Source organism: Globicephala melas, chromosome 2, assembly GCF_963455315.2.
Source record: "Globicephala melas chromosome 2, mGloMel1.2, whole genome shotgun sequence".
In the NCBI taxonomy this organism is placed as follows: domain Eukaryota; kingdom Metazoa; phylum Chordata; class Mammalia; order Artiodactyla; family Delphinidae; genus Globicephala; species Globicephala melas.
The window spans coordinates 93858867-93879018 of NC_083315.2; the positions used below are offsets into that span (position 1 = coordinate 93858867).

The 20152-nt window shown below is 36.2% G+C and overlaps 1 protein-coding gene across 3 annotated transcripts in view; it reads left to right on the forward strand.

Annotated features, from left to right (window-relative positions):
• FSIP1 (fibrous sheath interacting protein 1) overlaps positions 1-20152 on the forward strand; it is a 200784-nt gene that overhangs the window by 6923 nt on the left and 173709 nt on the right. For all 3 annotated transcript variants that reach the window (XM_060293579.1, XM_030843050.2, XM_060293580.1), the window contains exons 2-5: positions 583-715; positions 7768-7954; positions 11304-11458; positions 16692-16785. In XM_060293579.1, coding sequence (XP_060149562.1) covers positions 590-715; positions 7768-7954; positions 11304-11458; positions 16692-16785 — 562 coding nt within the window. In that variant the 5' untranslated portion in view covers positions 583-589. The remainder of the gene's footprint in view (positions 1-582; positions 716-7767; positions 7955-11303; positions 11459-16691; positions 16786-20152) is intronic.

Genomic DNA, 20152 nt, shown 5'->3' on the forward strand with positions numbered 1-20152 from the left:
GAGAGAGTAGGTTCAGTTCTCTGTTGTTTCAAGGCAGAAGTAGAATCATGGGTTTTAGAAGGGGAGGGTTGATAGAAGAGTGTGGTCACCTGGAGATAAGTACTCCATGAAAATGCAGTACCAAGGAGGAGAGGAGAAATCAGAGCTGAGAGGGAGCCCCGGCTGAAGGCTGAGCTAGAATAAGGAAGGTAAAACCCAAAGAAAGTAGAGGCCTTGGCAGATTATTACGGTGAAGCATGAATCTTGGCCGAGGGGTGTGGTGCTCCGTAAGTGTCTTCTTAGGCCAAGGCCACAGTAACTGTTTCTCTTGGAGGCACAGAAGGCCATTGAGATGGTGTTCACGTCTGCATTCTTTTTTAGCCACTTTCAGAATCTGACATCCTGGCAGCATGTTTTTGCCACCTATGGTGACATAAGATGTAATGATCCATGGACACAGACATCTTTTGATGGAATTAGGGTACTGTGACTTTGGTGGTGAAATAATCCTTATAACAAAGGCTCTGAGTTCACTGCCTATTAACACTGATGAAACATTTAAACATACAAGTCATAACTTGCTTGAAATTTTGTTTGTTTCAGGAGATCAATGGATATTATAAAGGGAAACTTAGATGGAATTTCAAAACCAGCCTCAAATTCAAGAACACGTCATGGGAGCAGAGGTTCAAATGCTTCTTTGGAGGTGCTCTCACCAGAACCAGCATCCTTCAAGGTACTATGCTGTTTAAAAATGATACAAACTACTTCTTCTGATCTCTAGCAATTGATAAACCAAGGCTGTTGTTAACATCCCATTCTAAGGTTCATCTTTAAAGGGTTTGTTCTGGGAGCACTCATAGATTTCTTGGATTTTACTTTAGATCATTTAATGTGAAAATACTGTTTCCTTCTTTACCTTCTCCTCTTTTTTCTTGGGGGGGAGTTATGGCTTATTTTTTCACGATTGTACTTTGTTAATGCTCATTTATTAACTTTTCTTCTTTCATAAGAAAGCTTTGTATTCCAACATCTACTATGCCACCATTGACTCTTATTATGAAAAAGATTCAGTAATTTAAAAAATAGAGTTTGGATAAAAACCACATGGTATATGTTTAGTAGGTACATTACCTGGTCTCTTTTTCTTTTCTTAAAATATCTAAGCTTGACGTTTTTTAAAGAATCTGTTTTTCCCTCTGTGATGGGGGATAATTTATTTTAAGGTTGTGGGAAACAAAAATTTTGAAATTTATGGTGAAAAATTTTCTTGCAAGTCTGTGAAGCCTTTCTCACTTATTCTTTTGACTTATGCACTAGACTCTGCATTATGAAACTCTTAGAGTTTTTGTCTATCATGATTTAATGCTGGAAATAGAAAGCCTTCTAGACATTTCCAGCAGAAAGGGATTGAATACAAGAAATTCAGTTCCTCAAAAATCAATGGAAGGCCAGTGAAACCATGCGAGGGGACTTCCCTTGGATTATTGGTTCCCAGGTCACACCACCATATCCAAAATCCAGAGATCTGAAAGCTGCTGCTTTTCTGTTGCTGCTTCTGACACTGCTACACATCCCTCAGAACCACAAAACTGGTGACTAGACGTGCAGAGATGACTGCCTTTGATATTTCTTGTCAATTTCGTATCAGGAGCTTAGCAAGATGGCTTCTACCTCATTTCTGTGGTGAAACTTTTGTGTAGATGTACCTATTTGGATGAAACTAATATGTATCCAGAACCCAACCTGCAAGCAGCTTTGTAAAATACAGTTTCTGTTTTGTTTCATCTAATCCTGCATCATTACTATACGGTGTGTTAAATCTTGTAGCATTGTAATAATTCTTGATATCTGGTGGGATGGGTCTTCCCATCATATTCTTTTCTAGGACTGTCCTAGCTATTCTTGGCTTTTTGTTGTTTTTATATTTCAGAACACTTCAAGTCCTGTGAAGAATACTGTTGGGGTTTTGATTAAAATTGCTTTGAATTTATAGATTAATTTGGAGAGAATTTCTAACTTCATGATATTAAATCTTCCCATCTATTAACATTGTATCTCATTGACTTCTTTGCTTCTAATTTAAAAATTTTACATACTGTAAAATTCACTCTCTTCTGGTGTATAGTTCTGAGTTTGGCAAATGTGTAGAGTGATACCATCACAATCAAGATATAGAACAGTTCCATCATTACCTCTCACTTCCCTCATGCTGCCCCTTTATAAACAATCTCTCCTACTCTTAATCCCTGGAAACTCCTGCTCTGTTCTCTGTCCCAATAGCTTTTCCTTTTCCAGAAGGTTTAATTCCATTCCACATGAATGGAATTAAAAAAAAAATATGTAGCTTTTGCATCTGGCTTTTGTCTGTTGACACAATGCATTTGAGACACATCTATGTTGTTGCTTGTATCAGTAGTTCAAGCCTTTTTATGGCTAGTACTGTTCCATTGTGTGGGTAAACCACAGGTTGCTTATTCATTCCCCAGTCAGGAACATTTGGGTTGTTTGCAGGTTTTGGTGATTATGAATAAGGCTGCTGTAAATATTTGCATACTGATTTTGGGGATGTGGTGGGAAATAGGTTTTTACTTCTCTCGGGTAAATACCTAGGAGTGGGATTTCTGGGTTGTATGGTAAGTGTATGTTTAACTATAAGAAACTGTCAAACTGTTTTCTATTCCCACCAGAAATGTATGAGAGTTCCGGCTGCTTTGCATCCTCATTAGCAGTTGATATTGTCAGTTTTTTTTTTTAAGCCATTCTAATAGGTATACAGTAGTATTTCATTGTGGTTTTAACTCGAATTTCCTTGGTGACTAATAATGTTAAGTATATTTTTATGTGCTTATTTGCAATCCACATATCTTTTTTGGAAAGTGTATGTTCAAAAAAATTTTTTTTAATTGGGGTATAGTTGTTTTACAATGTTGTGTTAGTTTCTACTGTACAGCGAAGTGGAGTTCCCTGTGTTATACTGCAGGTTCTCATTAGTTACCTGTTTTATACATATTAGTGTATATATGTCAATCCCAATCTCCCAGTTGATCCCACCGCCCCCAGCTTCCCCCCTTGGTGTCCATACATTTGTTCTCTACACCTGTGGCTCTATTTCTGCCCTGCAAACCGGTTCATCTGTACCATTTTTCTAGATTCCACATATATGGGTTAATATACAATATTTGTTTTTCTGACTTACACTCTAAGTTGTGTTTGTTTACTTATTGTTGACTTTTGAGAGTTCTTTATATATTCTAGATAGAGTTTTTTCTCAGATATATGATTTGCAAATACTTTCTCCCAGTCTATAGCTTGACTTTTCATTCTTTTAACTGTCTTTTAAAGAGCATTTAAAATTTTAAGTGCAATTTATCAATTTTTTTTTCTTTTGAGGATTGTGTTTTTTGGTTATATCTAAGAACCCATTGTCTAACACAAATTCCCAAAGATTTTTTCCTGTTTTTTTCTTCTGAAAGTTTTATGTTTTAGATACTTGTGGCCTCTCTTGTTGCCAGTGAGAAGGCTTTTGTAAACCCAATATTCATTCCAGTGTGAGTTGTCTAGTTTAGATATTTTCCTCTGGTTGCTTTATTTTTTTTCCCTGTGTCTTTGGTATCTACTATTATTCACCTAGGTATGGACTTATTTATCTTTCTGGAGACTCGTACTTCTTCAATATAAGGATTTGTATGTTTCTTTTTTTTTTTTTTTTTACTTCTTAGCCATTGTGTTTTCACATGTTTCAAATATTGCCTGCATTTTTTTTCTATTTTGTCATCCTCAAAGTGCAGTTAAATGTCTGTTGAACCTTTCTCTTCTATCCTTCATGTCTCTTAAAAAATTTTTTTTTTAATTCATTTATTTCTCTGTGCTTCATGCTGGGGAATTTTTAACATTTTCTAATTTTGGAATTCTTTCTTATACTATGTCAAATCTGCTCTTTAATCCATCCATTGAATTTTTAAGCTTAATGATGTATTTTTAATTTCTTGAAGTTCATTTTAGTTTATTTTCAAATCCATCTGTTCTTTGCAATACCTTGATCTTGTGTTTTTGGGGTTCTTTTTTTATACCCATTAAAACTATTTATATGATTATCTTTATCAGCTTTTTAATATCTTAAGTTCTTTTGTTTATTCTGATTCTTGCTTATTATTGTTCATGTATTCATGGCTTTTGACCTTTTAGAATGAAAGTTTTAATTTTGGGAATTTTATGGAGCCTGATAAACTATACCTTCCAGAGCAACTATACCTTCCAGAGCAAGTTTCTGTTTGCTTCTATCAAATACCTCAGAGATATCACTGGCATGAATCTTTTTTGTGTGTGTGTGCTAACTTTTCATCTTTAAGCATTCCAGAGGATATGAATAACATAAATTGGAATCCAAACCCACATGAAGCATGACCCTGTGGTTGCACATTCTCAGGGAAGACGATTTCCCACTTGGAACCCAGACATATTTTTTGTTTGTATCCTGTGCTTTTGGATAGATGTACTTTTCTAGTCTGCCCTCTCACCAAGGAGGCACCTTTTTGAGGGATCCAGCTTCATGGAGCAGGAGAGGGAAGGTTCCTCTCCATCTTGTCTTGCATGGTCCCAAGGCTTAGTTTCTTAGCTCTGTGTGGGTGTTAAAGCCCAAGCCCATAGCTTTCTGAGGCCAGCACATCCTCATTTGCCTGTCCTTGTTGCTCCTACCCCACCCCCACCAGGGCAGCTGCTTTAAGGATTTACAAGGTTCCTATTTCAGCTTTCACTTTCCTTTTAATTTCTGTTCATTGGCAGTTTCCCCAGGGTTCTTGTGAACTTACCTATGCATTTGTAAGTAGATGGAAGGTTTCAGTTTATTCAGTTTTCCATATAGCCCAAACTGGAATCTAAAAACAATTTTAGATTCTTTAGTCTCAAGCTTTGTGGTTATAAGCCTAAACTCTGGAGTCATGTTCAAAATAGGCTCTGATGACCACATTTTATGTGATTTTGGGCAAACTACTTCAACTCTCTGTGCCAGTTTCCTCATCTGTTCAAAGGTGTAATAATACTATCCACCCCATAGGCATGTTTTGAGGATAAAATGAGATGAAATATCTACAGGTTTTAGAAGTGACTAGCACCTAGTAGGTATTCAGTACATCTTAGCTAATTGACCTCAATTCTTTAACCTAATTGGTTAGTCCTTCCCATGTTTTTATTCACAGGATTCAGTGTAAAGTTGGGCACATAGTAGGTATTCACATAATACGTGTTCAACAAATTTAGAACAACAGTTTTACCATTTTATGTAGGTAGGGTAATATACAAAGACCTGACATATTAGGGTAGCAAAAGCATTAGTATTTCTGCTTCCATATTCCTGGGTGATGATTTTTTTTTAAGTAGCAACTTCACAATATTGACACACATGTTTTAAAACATAGATTAATATTACTTCATTCAAGGCTTTTTTAAAAGTGAAATATCAGCAATCACTTCAAGTCGGATTTTATTTGAACCCACTAAGCTATAGGTCAAACTCTAGCATATTTATTAACCAACAGGGACTTTGATACTTAGAGCAAAAGCAAGACTTCCTAAAAGTTGTGATTTGTCTTAATCAAATTCATGGAAAATCAGTAAGTTTCACCTTAGGTTGCGGAAGAAAGCCACAGGTATGCTGCAGGTTGACTGCTGACTGCAAATGATTCAATGTCTATAAAACCTTTTACATTGTCTAAATAATAAATAAATCCTGGTATTTTGATTAATTTTATTGCTCATTTGTCTTTTATTAATTTCTTACCCCAAATTTCTGTATAGCAGAAAGTGAGTTTAAAATGCTAGAGTTTTAATGAAATTTCTGTAGTAATGGTATATTTCTCATTCTAAGAATTTTGGTTTATTTTTACTTCTGAATATTTTTCTTGAATGAGCCAATAGTTGGAATTGGTGTAAAAATCTCATGGCTTTCAGGTAGGGATCTAATTGCTAGGAAGGGTTTTTATAGGCTATTTACCTTTCCTGGACTAACATGGAGGTATGAAGTGGGGGACACAGAGCAATGAAAAATGGAGGTTGAATGTGGCTTTGAGAATGAAGAAGAAAGAAAAATCATACACTTAGGCCACAGGGTAGAAGATCAGGAGGGCTGGGAATAGAGAGGCCAGTGGGCAACGGGATGGGAGAGATGGTTGGTGCTTGCGGGGTGGGGAACTACGGGTAATATTGTGAAATGGGCAATATTTGCCTTTTGTTCTCTAGTTTCATCTTTTTCTGCCTCATTGCTTCCCGCTCATCCTAAGAGTTAGGGTCATATGGGATGATATATATGAAAGATCTTTGTGTATCCTGAAGTGTGGTATCCGAGTATGTCACTAATGTCTACTTATGTTTCCCCTGTATAAAAACCCATTCTCAGGGAAAGGTCAGCTAGATTCATTTATGCCAAGATATAAATTACTGACAGGGCTCGTGTGACCTCTCCTAGCAATTTCAGCATTTTCACAGAACTATATAGCCTTAAGGATTTACTGGATATTATGGAATTTTAGGCTTTACCCTGTCTTTGACAGAAGAATATTTTTCAACAGGGAACCTTCTTTAACACCTCCAAGATCACATAAAGTAAGCATTGTTTTGCTTATTATAAATTGGGTCTCCACTAGTTTCATTCCATACTGGATCTGTTTTCTTCTCTGTTATATCCGGGTAGTAATGCCTGTATCATTGTGAGGCGTGAACGAGGTAGTGTGTCTAAAGTACTTAGCACAGGACCTGGCTAATAGTAATGCCTCAGTCAATGTCGGCTATGATTTTTATACCACTGGCTCAGCTCATTTCTGCTGGGGCTTATGTCCTAGTTCAGGTGAACATAGATGCTCCTGCAGTCCTGTGTCCCTGACAGTTTAATTCTCAGCACCGTCTATCTTCTGTCCTGGAGATTCACAAGGGCGCACAGATTACAGTGGTGGGGTGTGGACCATGACCATAAAAGCCTCCAGGGGCTGACCCCTGAAGGGCTGGAGCAGACAGTCCCTCCGTTGGAGGAGAAAGGTACTCGTCTCAGCAGTGGCTGACCTGCTGTCCCTGAGGTTTTGCCTCTCCCATGGGCTGTGTTCACCTCCACTGTGACTCATATTGCCAAGCACAGCCCTCAGGGCCCTATGATGTCTGTTTTTTCCTGGTGCAGCCATGGATGTCTTTTCTTGTTCTCTCTCAGAAAAACACAGCTGCACCAAACTGGTGTATTCAAAATGAACTTTGCTAAAATGGAAAGAGAAACCAAAATGAAATAGAAAAACTGTGAGTAGTGTAAAAATAAATTATTCAGCAAAGCACATGGTTATGATTTGAAGAACTCCATTAGAAGCATGTCGCAGTTCAGCCTGTTCACTTTGCAGCTGTTCAGTAGCCGCGTGTGGCGAGTGGCTATTGTATTGGACAGCCCAGCTCTAGACCCTTCACTGTCCATCTGAGGGTAAGCTCAGAGAGCAGGGGCCATCATGCTTCAACCCCAGAGCTTGGCAGAGAGCAGTTCTCTTTGGGACTGATTCCTGACCCTTCTCTATTATTGCTAGAAATTGCTGGAGAGTGGTGCATATTACTTTGGTGCAAATATTATTAAATTTAATTGTGTATTTAAATTACATTTAATTAAGTGTCATATTTCTAGAATCATTTAATGCTACTATATATATATATGTCCTCACATATACTTACATTAGAGTTAAAATAGTCTAGAAATTTAAAATTAAAAAAAATTTTTTTTTTACTTTTACTTTTGAAAACTGTTTCTTTGGAAATAATTTTTAGGTTGATACTGCAATCAATCTGAACTGTGGTAAAGAAGGCCACTCAGAAGGCAGTAGTAATACAGAGGAAGGTAGAAACAGTAATGATGATAAAGGGGAAAACTACTCTGAGAAAATAAAACTGGCTGAAGAGGGATCAGATGAAAATTCGAACTTGGTTCAGCATCAGATAATCCCTGAATGTTCAGGTAGGATAATCACTTGGTGATTGGCTAATGATAATTACTGATGCTATAGTTAAAATATTAGAATTACATATTTATTTTATCTGCTAAGTAGAAATAATAAAAAAAGACTTTTTTGTGAGCAAGCAAATCACCAGTTTTCATTTATAAGAATATTAAGAGTTCTTAAATACACTTAGAAAAATAATAAAATATGTCATTTAATAAAATTGTTATTGTAATCATTTTACATTAATCAAGTAGGAAGTATTTCTGCATTTTATGACATGATTTATTGATCTTTTTGAAAATTGTACAGTAGAATATATCCTGTAATTTATAAATGCCTTTTAAGGGATAATCCCTTTTGATCTTAATAACTTCTGGATTTTAAGAGACTCCATTATTTCATGGGTATTAATACTGGTATTAATTAATACTGGTCAGAGTGAATTAGAACAGCAGTTCTCAAAACACGGACTGAAAGAGCCCTGGGCCCTGAGACCCTTTTAGGAACTCTGCAAAGTCAAAACTACTTTCATCATAATACTGATATATCAGTGATATGATTCATTGTAATATTGAAATAATGCTGTTTGCCTTTTTGCCCACTGAATTGTTGGTTTCACTGATGGTACAAAAGCAATGGTGGGTAAAATTGCTTGTGCTTTAGCATGAATCAAGGCAATGAATGGCACCAAATTGTACTAATAGTCATTGTGTTCTTCAAGACCTGGCATGGGCAGAGAAAAGAAATAGCCAGTGTCACGCAAGAATGTCCTTGATGGAGCAGTAAAAAATTTAAATTCTATTTAATCTTGACCTTTGAGTACACATCTTTTTAATATCCTGTGTGGTGAAATGGTAGGCACATATACAGCGATTCTGCTGTGTGCCAAAATGTGAAGTTTGTGTTGAGGAAAAGTACTGGTGTGATAATTTAAGTTGAGAGCTGAACTGGCCACTTTTTAATGGGACACCATTTTTACTAGAAAGAATGAGTGACAGATCATCTATTATCATTCAGACTTAGATATTTGGCAGACATTTAAAAAAAAATGAACTGGGCCTGTTATTTCAAGGAAAACAACTGACAGTATTTTATGTCAATGATAAAATTTCAGCTTTCAAGTGAAAAATTAGAATCTTGGAAAATTTGTGTATGTCAACATGAGCTTTACAGCTTCCCAGTACTTAGACTTTTCTGATAAAAATTGGTGACAGTATTAACACATGTGATTTTTTCATATTGTATACTGAAATCATTAATATTTGAAGGTCTGCATAATTCAGTGAACCACTATTTTCCAAATAAGCAATGCAGGATAAAAGATCCATTCAAATGAAAGATAGATCCATGGATTTATGGAACAAATACAAAAAGCTCACCGATAGGGTTACAGATTTCACATTACAACTAACCTTTAAGAAACTACCCCTTGTCCAGTTTTGATGTTAGTATCAAGGAAGAATATCCACAATTATCTGAAAAGGGTATTAAATTTCTCCTCCCCTTTCCAACTACTGTGCGAGGCCAGATTTTCTTCATACAGTCAATACTTTAACTGAGTAACAGATTACAATAGATTGGCTTTGAAGCAGAGATGAGAATCCAGCTGTCTTCTGTTAATCCAGATACTAGAAATTTAAAATATTGCCGTTCTTCTCAATATTTTTTTTGGAAAATTTGGTTGTTATAAAAGTGCTGTATTTATATTAGCATGTAATTAGTAATACCATGTTAATTATTTTTGAATGAATAAATAAACACATATAATATTTTTCAGTTTTGATTTCTAATATGGTAATTATCAACAGATGTAACTCACATAAACAAAAGGTACTTTGGGTTCTCCATAATTTATAAACTGTAAAGGGAAGCTGAGCTCATAAACTTTGTGAACTGCTGATTTAGAGTATGTTTGGGATGAGATCAGCTCTAGGGCCAGGTGACTCAGGATTACAGTTATTAGGAAACAAGGTATTAGAGTTGAGATTAGCTATTGGCCCCATTTACAGTGTATTTGTTTATACTGTTTCCGTACTGCAAGAGTTACTTCAAAATGCCTGCTGGATAGACCACCCATGTACAATGGGGCCTGAGAATGCTAGGGCTGGTGGTTGGGAATTAGAACTAGAGGCTGTTGCATTCGATGTACGTGAGCCATATGATTCGTAGGGTCTCCTTATTAGTAAGATTAGTATTGTTTTCGGCTAAGCTTATTCCCTCGAAACATATCTCCTTTTCTTTTAAGAAGAAGTGATATTCATTATAGGGAAACATCACTGGGCTCTGTATTTTCAAAAGTTGCAAAACTTGGCTTTTCTTTGCATAATATGCCATTTCTAAGGATCTAAGCTGGGGTGGCTGAGACTTTAGAACTTGAGCATTTATGCTCATTGCCAGATTATCATCTTTCATCAGACCTTACAGAGGAAGTATCTCCTGGTGGTGAAGAGCTTTGGCTCTGCAGTCAGACAGATTGGGTGGAAACTGACTCTGGCATTTACTAGTTATAAGATGATATATCTCGGACATATATGTAACTCCGTTACAATATACCATCTTGCTGGTTTACGGTGAAGATTACATGAGATAATGAATGTAAAAAAGCACTTAAGACTGTGCCTATCAGGTAACTCTATAAATGTTAGCTGCTATTATTAATATTATCATTAATCATAATGATAATTATTAATATTATTATTCATAATGGTAAGTTAAAACTTGAATGACAGAAGTTCTAAAGAGTTCCTAATTTCAAATAAGTTACTATCAATTATCCACAATTCAAGAACATTTTTAGGTACTTTAGGAAAATAGAACAAATGGGAGAGGCATAGATTAAAGGTGTTAAGATACACTGTGTACTTTTCTGAATTTGTTTCTAACATGTTGGAATCGCTCTTTGTCTCTATGACATGCTACATTTTACTGTAGCTATTTGTGTACGTGACTTCTCTTTCAGTTAGTCTGAAGCAGCTTTAGGATAGGGTCTTTGTCTTATTCTTTATTTGTTAGTTATGAATATAGAAAGTATAGCAGAATGAAGGAGAAAGAATTTGGGATTTAAAATCATACGAGATCCACTTCTGAATTCAGTGCTATAATTTATTAGCTATTTGAAAGGACCCAGTTATCTCAACCGTAAAATAGAGGTAAATGTCTGTTTCACAGGGTTGTTAGACAATTATGTGAAAAAAATATGTGAAATCACCTTGTAAACCAAGATACATGACACCAGTGTTAGTTATTACCATCAGCCATAAACATTTGTTGAATGAAAGAACAAATAGTAAAAACAAAACAAGAAGGAAAAGGCTTTATGATTTTACTAAACTTCAAGCTCATTCCTACTTTCAACATATATAGATGAATCTGAAATAAAAGAATTAGATTCTCAACTTCAAGACGCTATTCAGAAGATGAAGAGGCTTGATAAGATATTGATGAAGAGACAACACAGAGAAAAAGAAATCAAGAAGCAAGGTCTAGAAATGAGAATAAAGCTGTTTGAAAAACTTAAGGTAAGAATTGTATAATCTTATGCTGACATGTGAGAAACAACTTCCTCTAAGATGAGTAAGAAAAGCATGGACTCTGGTAGTGTTAGTGTGGTCTGCCTTAATTTATTTTGTGGAGGTAGGGCAGTGGTGTGTATATGTGTGTGTATGGGGCAGGGGGGTAGTGAGGGAGATAGGTTTCTGGAACTGGAGAAGGTGACTTTGCAGGATTCCGGATTTCAGGCACTGCACTGGGCATGTTCATTCCCCATGGACAGTGGACAGACATCACCATAGGCCTCTGTCACCAGTGTCAGGCCTGGGTCCTCCATCTCTGGAATAGAAAGGGATCTGGTGCCTACCTTCATCAAGTATATGTGTCTGCTTTTTCTTCAGCGAGCTTACAATTCGGATAAGTACACAAATACACAAAAATTTAACCCCCCTGGTTACCATTATTATTTGAGTAAACTTTTGTGACAAACAAGCAGGAAGTTGACTATTTCACATGCTGGTCAGGCTGTCTTTGGGGAGCTGTAAAATGCTTGTGGCCTGTGACCATGCTGTATTTGCTTCTGTCTCAATGAACTCTCCTTGGCCTTCTTGGACCTTTGATTCTCTGTGGTATTGAGGGGCGGAAGTTGACCACATGTTGGCACTGACTTGATGCATAGCCATTGGCTCATATTTGAACTTTGCCCCTCAAAGGAGAGCACTTTTAAGGTAAGGAACATTATAATAACAGATTGGTATTTTTTTTTAAGTGGACATTTATTTATTGCAGAAGTGGGATTACAACAAATGGATGGGCTAATTAAATAGTGCAGGGACATAAGATAAATTTAGCTTACTATCTCACATCAAAGTCAAAATTAGACTCCAGGTGGGGTCACCAAATGTGCAAGCCAAAACTATAAAAGCTTTTTTTGTTTTTTTTTAAATTTTATTTTATTTATTTTTTTATACAGCAGGTTCTTATTAGTCTTCCATTTTATACACACTAGTGTATACATGTCAATTCCAATCTCCCAATTCATCACACCCCCCCACCCCCACCCCCGCTGCTTTCCACCCTTGGTGTCCATACATTTGTTCTCTACATCTGTGTCTCCATTTCTGCCCTGCAAACTGGTTCATCTGTAACATTTTTCTAGGTTCCACATATATGTGTTAATATACGATATTTGTTCTTCTCTTCTGACTTCACTCTGTATGGCGGTCTCTAGATTCATCCACGTCTCTACAAATGACCCAATTTCGTTCCTTTTTATGACTAATATTCCATTGCATATATGTACCACATCTTCTTTATCCATTCTTCTGTCAGTGGGCATTCAGGTTGCTTCCTTGACCTGGCTATTGTAAATAACGCAGCAATGAACATTGGGGTGCATGTGTCTTTTTGAATTATGGTTTTCTCTGGGTATATGCCCAGTAGTGAGATTGCTGGTAATTCTATTTTTAGTTTTTTAAGGAACCTCCATACTGGTCTCCTTAGTGGCTGTATGAATTTACATTCCCACCAACAGTGCAAGAGGGTTTGCTTTCTCCACACCCTCTCCAGCATTTGTTGTTTGTAGATTTTCTGATGATGGCCATTATAACTGGTATGAGGTGATACCTCATTGTAGTTTTGATTTACATTTCTCTAATAATTAGTGATGTTGAGCAGCTTTTCATGTGCTTCTTGGCCATCTGTATGTCCTCTTTGGAGAAATGTCTATTTAGGTCTTCTGCCCATTTTTTGATTGGGTTGTTTGTTTTTTTAATATTGAGCTGCATGAGCTGTTTATATATTTTGGACATTAATCCTTTGTCCATTGATTCATTTACAAATATTTTTCCCATTCTGAGGGTTGTCTTTTTTGTAGTTTCCTTTGCTTTGCAAAAGCTTTTAAGTTTCATTAGGTCCCATTTTTTTATTTAGTTTTTATTTCCATTACTCTAGGAGGTGGATCTAAAAAGATCTTGCTGTGATTTATGTCAGAGAGTGTTCTTCCTATGTTTTCCTCTAAGAGTTTGACAGTGTCTGGTGTACATTTAGGTCTTTAATCCTTTTTGAGTTTATTTTTGTGTATAGTGTTAGGAAGTTTTTCTAATTTCATTCTTTTACATGTAGCTGTCCAGTTCCCAGCACCACTTATTGAAGAGACTGTCTTTTCTCTATTGTATATCCTTGCCTCCTTTGTCATAGATTAGTTGACTGTAGGTGTGTGAGTTTATCTCTGGGCTTTCTGTCCTGTTCCATTGATCTATATTTCTGTTTTTGTGCCAGTACCATAATGTCTTGATTACTGTAGCTTTGTAGTAGAGTCTGAAGTCAGGGAGTCTGATTCCTCCAGCTCCGTTTTTTCCCCTCAAGACTGCTTTGGCTATTCGGGGTCTTTTGTGTTTCCATACAAATTTTAAGATTTTTTGTTCTTGTTCTGTAAAAAGTGCCATTGGTAGTTTGATAGGGATTGCATCGAATCTGTAGATTGCTTTGGGTAGTATAGTCATTTTCACAATATTGATTCTTCCAATCCAAGAACATGGAATATCTCTCCATCTGTCAGTATCATCTTTAATTTCTTTCAACAGTGTCTTATAGTTTTCTACATACAGGTCTTTTGTCTCCCTAGGTAAGTTTATTCCTAGGTATTTTATTCTTTTTGTTGCAGTGGTAAATGGGAGTGTTCCCTTAGTTTCTCTTTCAGATTTTTCATCATTAGTGTATAGGAATGCAAGAGATTTCTGTGCATTAATTTTGTATCCTGCAACTTTACCAAATTCATTGATTAGCTCTAGTAGTTTTCTGGTGTCATCTTTACGATTCTCTATGTATAGTATCATGTCATCTGCAAACAGTGACGGTTTTACTTCTTTTCCAATTGTATTCCTTTTATTTCTTTTTCTTCTCTGATTGCTGGGGCTAGGACTTCCAAAACTGTGTTGAATAATAGTAGTGAGAGTGGACATCGTTGTCTTGTTCTTGATCTTAGAGGAAATGCTTTCAGTTTTTCACCATTGAGAATGATGTTTGCTGTGGGTTTGTCATATATGGCCTCTTTTATGTTGAGGTAGGTTCACTCTATGCCCAGTTTCTGGAGAGTTTTTATCATAAATGGCTGTTGAATTTTGTCAAAAGCTTTCTCTGCATCTATTGAGATGATCATATGGTTTTTATTCTTCAATTTGTTAATATGGCATATCACATTGAGTGATTTGCGTATATTGAAGAATCCTTGCATCCCTGGGATAAATCCCACTTGATCATGGTGTATGATCCTTTTAATGTGTTGTTGGACTCTGTTTGCTAGTATTTTGTTGAGGATTTTTGCATCTATATTCATCAGTGATATTGGTCTGTAATTTTCTTTTTTTGTAGTATCTTTGTCTGGTTTTGGTATCAGGGTGCTGGTGGCCTCATAGAATGAGTTTGGGAGTGTTCCTTCCTCTGCAATTTTTTGGAAGAGTTTGAGAAGGATGGGTGTTAGCTCTTCTCTGAATGTTTGATAGAATTCACCTGTGAAGCCATCTGGTTCTAGACTTTGTTGGAAGATTTTTAAACACAGCTTCAATTTCATTACTTGTGATTGGTCTGTTCATATTTTCTCTTTCTTCCTGGTTCAGTCTTGCAAGGTTATACCTTTCTAAGAATTTGTCCATTTCTTCCAGGTTGTCCATTTTTATGGTGTAGAGTTTTTTGTAGTAATCTCTTATAATCCTTTGTATTTCTTCAGTGTCAGTTATGATTTCTCCTTTTTCATTTCGAATTTTATTGATTTGAGTCCTCTCCCCCTTTTTCTTGATGAGTCTGGCTAATAGTTTATCAGTTTTGTTTATCTTCTCAAAGAACCAGCTTTTAGTTTTATGATCTTTGCTATTGTTTGCTTTGTTTCTATTTCATTTATTTCTGCTCTGAACTTTATGATTTCTTTCCTTCTGCTAACTTTGGGTTTTGTTCTTCTTTCTTTAGTTCCTTTGGGTGTAGTTTTAGGTTGTTTCTTTGAGATTTTTCTTGTTTCTTGAGGTGGGCTTGCATAGCTATAAACTCCCCTCTTAGAAGTGCTTTTGCTGCATCCCATAGGTTTTGGATCATCGTGTTTTTATTGTCATTTGTCTCTAGGTATTTTTTGATTTCCTCTTTGATTTCTTCAGTGATCTCTTGGTTATTTAGTAATGTATTGTTTAGCCTCCATGGGTTTGTGCTTTTTACGTTTTTTACCCTGTAATTGATTTCTAATCTCATAGTGTTGTGGTCAGAAAAGATGCTTGATATGATTTCAGTTTTCTTAGATTTACTGAGGCTTGATTCGTGACCCAGGATGTGATCTATCCTGGAGAATGTTCCGTGCACACTTGAGAAGAAATGTGGTTTTTGGACGGAATGTCCTATAAATATCAATTAAATCTGTGTGGTCTATTGTGTCATTTAAAGCTTGTGTTTTCTTATTAATTTTCTGTTTAGATGATCTGTCCATTGGTGTAAGTGAGGTGTTAAAGTCCCCCACTATTATTGTGTTGCTGTCGATTTCCTCTTTTAGAGCTGTTAGCGGTTACCTTATGTATTGAGGTGCTCCTCTGTTGGGTGCATATATATTTATTATTGTTATGTGTTCTTCTTGGATTGATCCCTTGATCATTATGTAGTGTCCTTCCTTGTCTCTTGTGACATTCTCTATTTTAAAGTCTATTTTATCTGTTATGAGTATAGCTACTTCAGGGGATGGAATATCTTTTTCCATCCCCTCACTTTCATTCTGTATGTGTCCCTAAGTCTGAAGTGTGTCTCTTGTAGACAGCATATATGTGGGTCTTGTTTTTGTATCCATTCAGCAAGCCTGTGTCTTTTTTTTTTTTAAATTTATTTATATATTTTTGGCTGTGTTGTGTCTTCGTTTCTGTGAGAGGGCTTTCTCCAGTTGCGGAGGGCTGGGGCCACTCTTCATCAATTTTGAAATATCTGAAACTGTAATTTGATGATGTATCTTTAGGTTACTCATTAGTTATAGAAACATTAAACAGAAACTTAAGAAACTTTAAGCAAGGTAATTATATAATGATAGACATAGTCCAACTCTATCTGGGAATACTCATTGACAGAATTTTGAGGGAACAGGAAACATTAACCGATTCCCTAATTAAAGGAATAAAAATGATCTGACTTTCTTGTTTGTATGTACAGGATTGGAAACCATGTTGGAATTTTTAAAAATATCGATGAATATAGTTGCCTTCTTTTCCCATGTTTACACTTACACTTCTCTTTTATTAGTCTGCAAAAAATGGTGAAGCTTTACAAAGTAATGAGGAGATGGAAAGTACAAAAAACTTTCTAGCTTTAACTGCTGCATCAGAAGAAACTGTTGGTGAGTAAAATTGATTCGTCTTTATTTTTATCTCAGGGTCATAGAATATTTGGATTAAAGTAAAAGTCCCAATTCAGTTATCTTTTCTTTTTCTTTGTGAGTTTAATTCTTTAGAGGAAATGATCACGTTGGATAGGACTATATGGAACTACTCTGAAGTTAGGTATGTTTCAGAGTCTTCTAGTGTTTGTGTCTCCTCAAGGGTGAGGAGGATAAGGCAGTGAAAAATCAGGAAATAGACAAAGTGTGTCTTTGCCTTTACTTCCTGTGACTCTTAGGTGCCTCTACACACCCAGTTTGTGCAGTCCCCTAACTGCCTGGGATTGTCCCATGAGGTGTCTCACTCAGACCTCTGCACCCTTTCATAAAAATCCATTACTGATTTGTCCTTTCCCCGTTCTCTCATAGTTCTGGTTTATGAGACCAGCCAGTTAATTCTGTGCATATGTTTCTACTTCCTCCACTTGTGTGTATGTAACAGTTGACCCTTGAACAACATGGTGGTTAGGGGCACTGCCCCTGTGCAGTTGAAAATCCAGGTATAACTTTATAGTTGGCCCTCTGTCCCTGCAGTTCTGCATCCATGGATTCAACCAACCAAGGATTGTGTAGTACTATAGTATGCATTTATTGAAAAAGATCCGTGTATAAGTGAACCTGTGCAATTCAAACTTATGTTGTTCAAGGGTCAACTGTATATTTGTGATTCGCCTCCTCCTCCTCCTTCTTCTTTTCCTTCTTCCTTCTTTTCTTTCTTTTTCTTCTTCTACGGAAGTACTGTGGAATCATATAACTTATTTTAATTTACTTACTTAGTAATGAATGTTTTAGTGATTGGTAAGACATGGATTTTTTGGCAGGACACTTTTGAAATCCTTTAACTAACATCATCTAAATGGTCATATAGTATCTCTTGGGCATTAGACTGGCTCTAAGTAGGGGTCCCAGGAGTGGGATTGCTGGATCATATGGTAGCTGTTTTTAGTTTTTTAAGGAACCTCCATACTGTTCTCCATAGTGGCTGCACCAATTTACATCCCAACAGTGTAGGAGACTTCCCTTTTCTCCACACCCTCTCCAGCACTTATTATTTGTAGACGTTTTGATGATGGCCATTCTGAATGGTGTGAGGTGGTACCTTGTTGTGGTTTTGATTTGCATTTCCCTAATAATTAGCTATGTGGAGCATCTTTTCATGTGCCTATTGGCCATCTGTATGTCTTCTTCTGAGAAATGTCTATTTAGATCTTCTGCCCATTTTTTGATTGGTTTGTTTGTTTTTTTGTTATTGAGTTGTATGAGCTATTCATTTATTTTGGAAATTAAGCCCTTGTTGGTCACATTATTTGCAAATATGTTCTCCTAGTCTGTAGGTTGTCTTTTAGTTTTGTTGATGGTTTCCTTTGCCGTTCAGCATCTGTATTCTAGAATGCAGGAGCTAAGTGCTAATTTCACCACTGAGGCATTTCTAAGAGGCCACACTTGCTGTGCTTGACTCTGGAGCAAGGACTTTAAAACAGGCCACTCTGTAAAGGGATCCATGGTGGCCTTTTGACATTAGCCTTTTGGTCACAGAGTTCACTACTGAGTGAACTTTAGGCCTCAGAGGGAAAGACTTGTTTTCAGCTGGCCTTTCTTCACGAACAAATATGAACCATCAGATACATTTAATTTTAAAAGCCCATGACAGGTCCATTTGGTTAAATCTATGGAGCTCAGAGTTGTATCTCTGGAGTCACGTGACTACTGTAGGCCCTGTAGACATCTACATTCATGCTAGATTAGTACTAATACTCTAACATGGAAACTTCTTAGACTTCATGATCTGGAAGCTGGAGTTACCAGAGGCTTGGCCAGAGAGAGTCATTGCTTTAAACATTACCATGTCAGAGTTTCAATTTTTAGATTTCGAATTCTTAGTTACTTATTGTGTACTGGCAGTGTTTTATCGTGTGCAGAGCAGATAAGATATGAGAGTAGGGTCAGTGTGAAAGGAAATGGGGATCAAAGATGCTTTTGGGTAAATCAAGGGTCTGTCGCCCTTCATTCTTGCTGCCGTCTGTCTTGATTAGCTCACGGTTGACTAGTTCACCAGAATGAAGAGACAGCACTATTGTACTCCTGGTTCTTCAGATTTAATTAGACTTTTTTGGTGGCTGGCCTTTCATAGAAGACAGGTTCCTTAATGGAATGTCTTGCTGGCTCTTCACATCCTAGGCATGTCAACAGTCATATATATCTGGTCTTTAAAAATCTTAAAACCCAAAAGAGATAGCATTTACTATAAACTACATTATTAGCCTAATTATACATTTTTTTTTACATTTGACATAACATAATTATTACCTTATTCCAAAAGAGGTAACTTTTGGAATCTTCAGTTTATGAAATGTGTTATTAGCAAGTATGAAAGAAATGTATGAAAGAAAGGCATAGAAATGAAAGAGTCCAATTTTACCACCTAGCACTGATTTTTGATAGTCTCATATTTCTACTATTACAGCATAGCCACATATCATGAAATGTTGTGACACTGCTTATATCTGTTGCGTCCTGAGATTAGTTTCTTTCCCAGGTTATTCACTGAACTTCAACTACCCCTCTTAATTAAAAATGTAAAAATTTTAAAAATTATTTTGATCAAGCCTATGGATAGCCATAAATTTTAAAGTAAAGTGTTTCTTATAAGGCCTATTATGAAAACAGAAATCTTTTGCTCTCTTTTCCTCCATGATCATTTTTTTCTTTGTTCCCTGGAAAGCGCAAAGTCCTTGTAAACTATCCAGTAGGTGGCGGCATCTAGTTAAAATAGTACTTTAAAAGCATCTCTTGAAGAATTTAGAGCCAGGCTTATTTGGACTTGAACTTTAAACACAAATCTATAAATACCCAAACCTACCTTTTGCTGTTCTTATTTTTTTCCTTTAAACAAAGGGAGAAATCTTAGGATGAGTGTTCTTCTTTATTTCTCCCAGTCATTTCCTTAACTTTCTTAAGAGTAACTTGAGGGACTTTGGGCTAGTGGCAGAATGGCAATTTCCAATATGTTTTCCCACCCTCTAAACACAAAATGCATCCTTTGGGGATGTTATAGTCCCTTTATAACATCACAAATAAACAATAGCAAAAAAAAAAAAAGAAAAGATACTTGTGTATTTAGTTTTATTTATAGGAACTAAACACAAATGGGGCGTTGACTCTATGAGAAAGATAAACACCACATTAAATTGATTTCTTTTTAAACCACATTTTGACTTCATAAACCAGAGATAATATCCTCAAGTACTGAGGTTTCAAAATGGACAGTATTGCACTTGCTAGAGATTTCAGAAGTATTTTAAAAGTCTGTCTCACCACATTTTTGAGG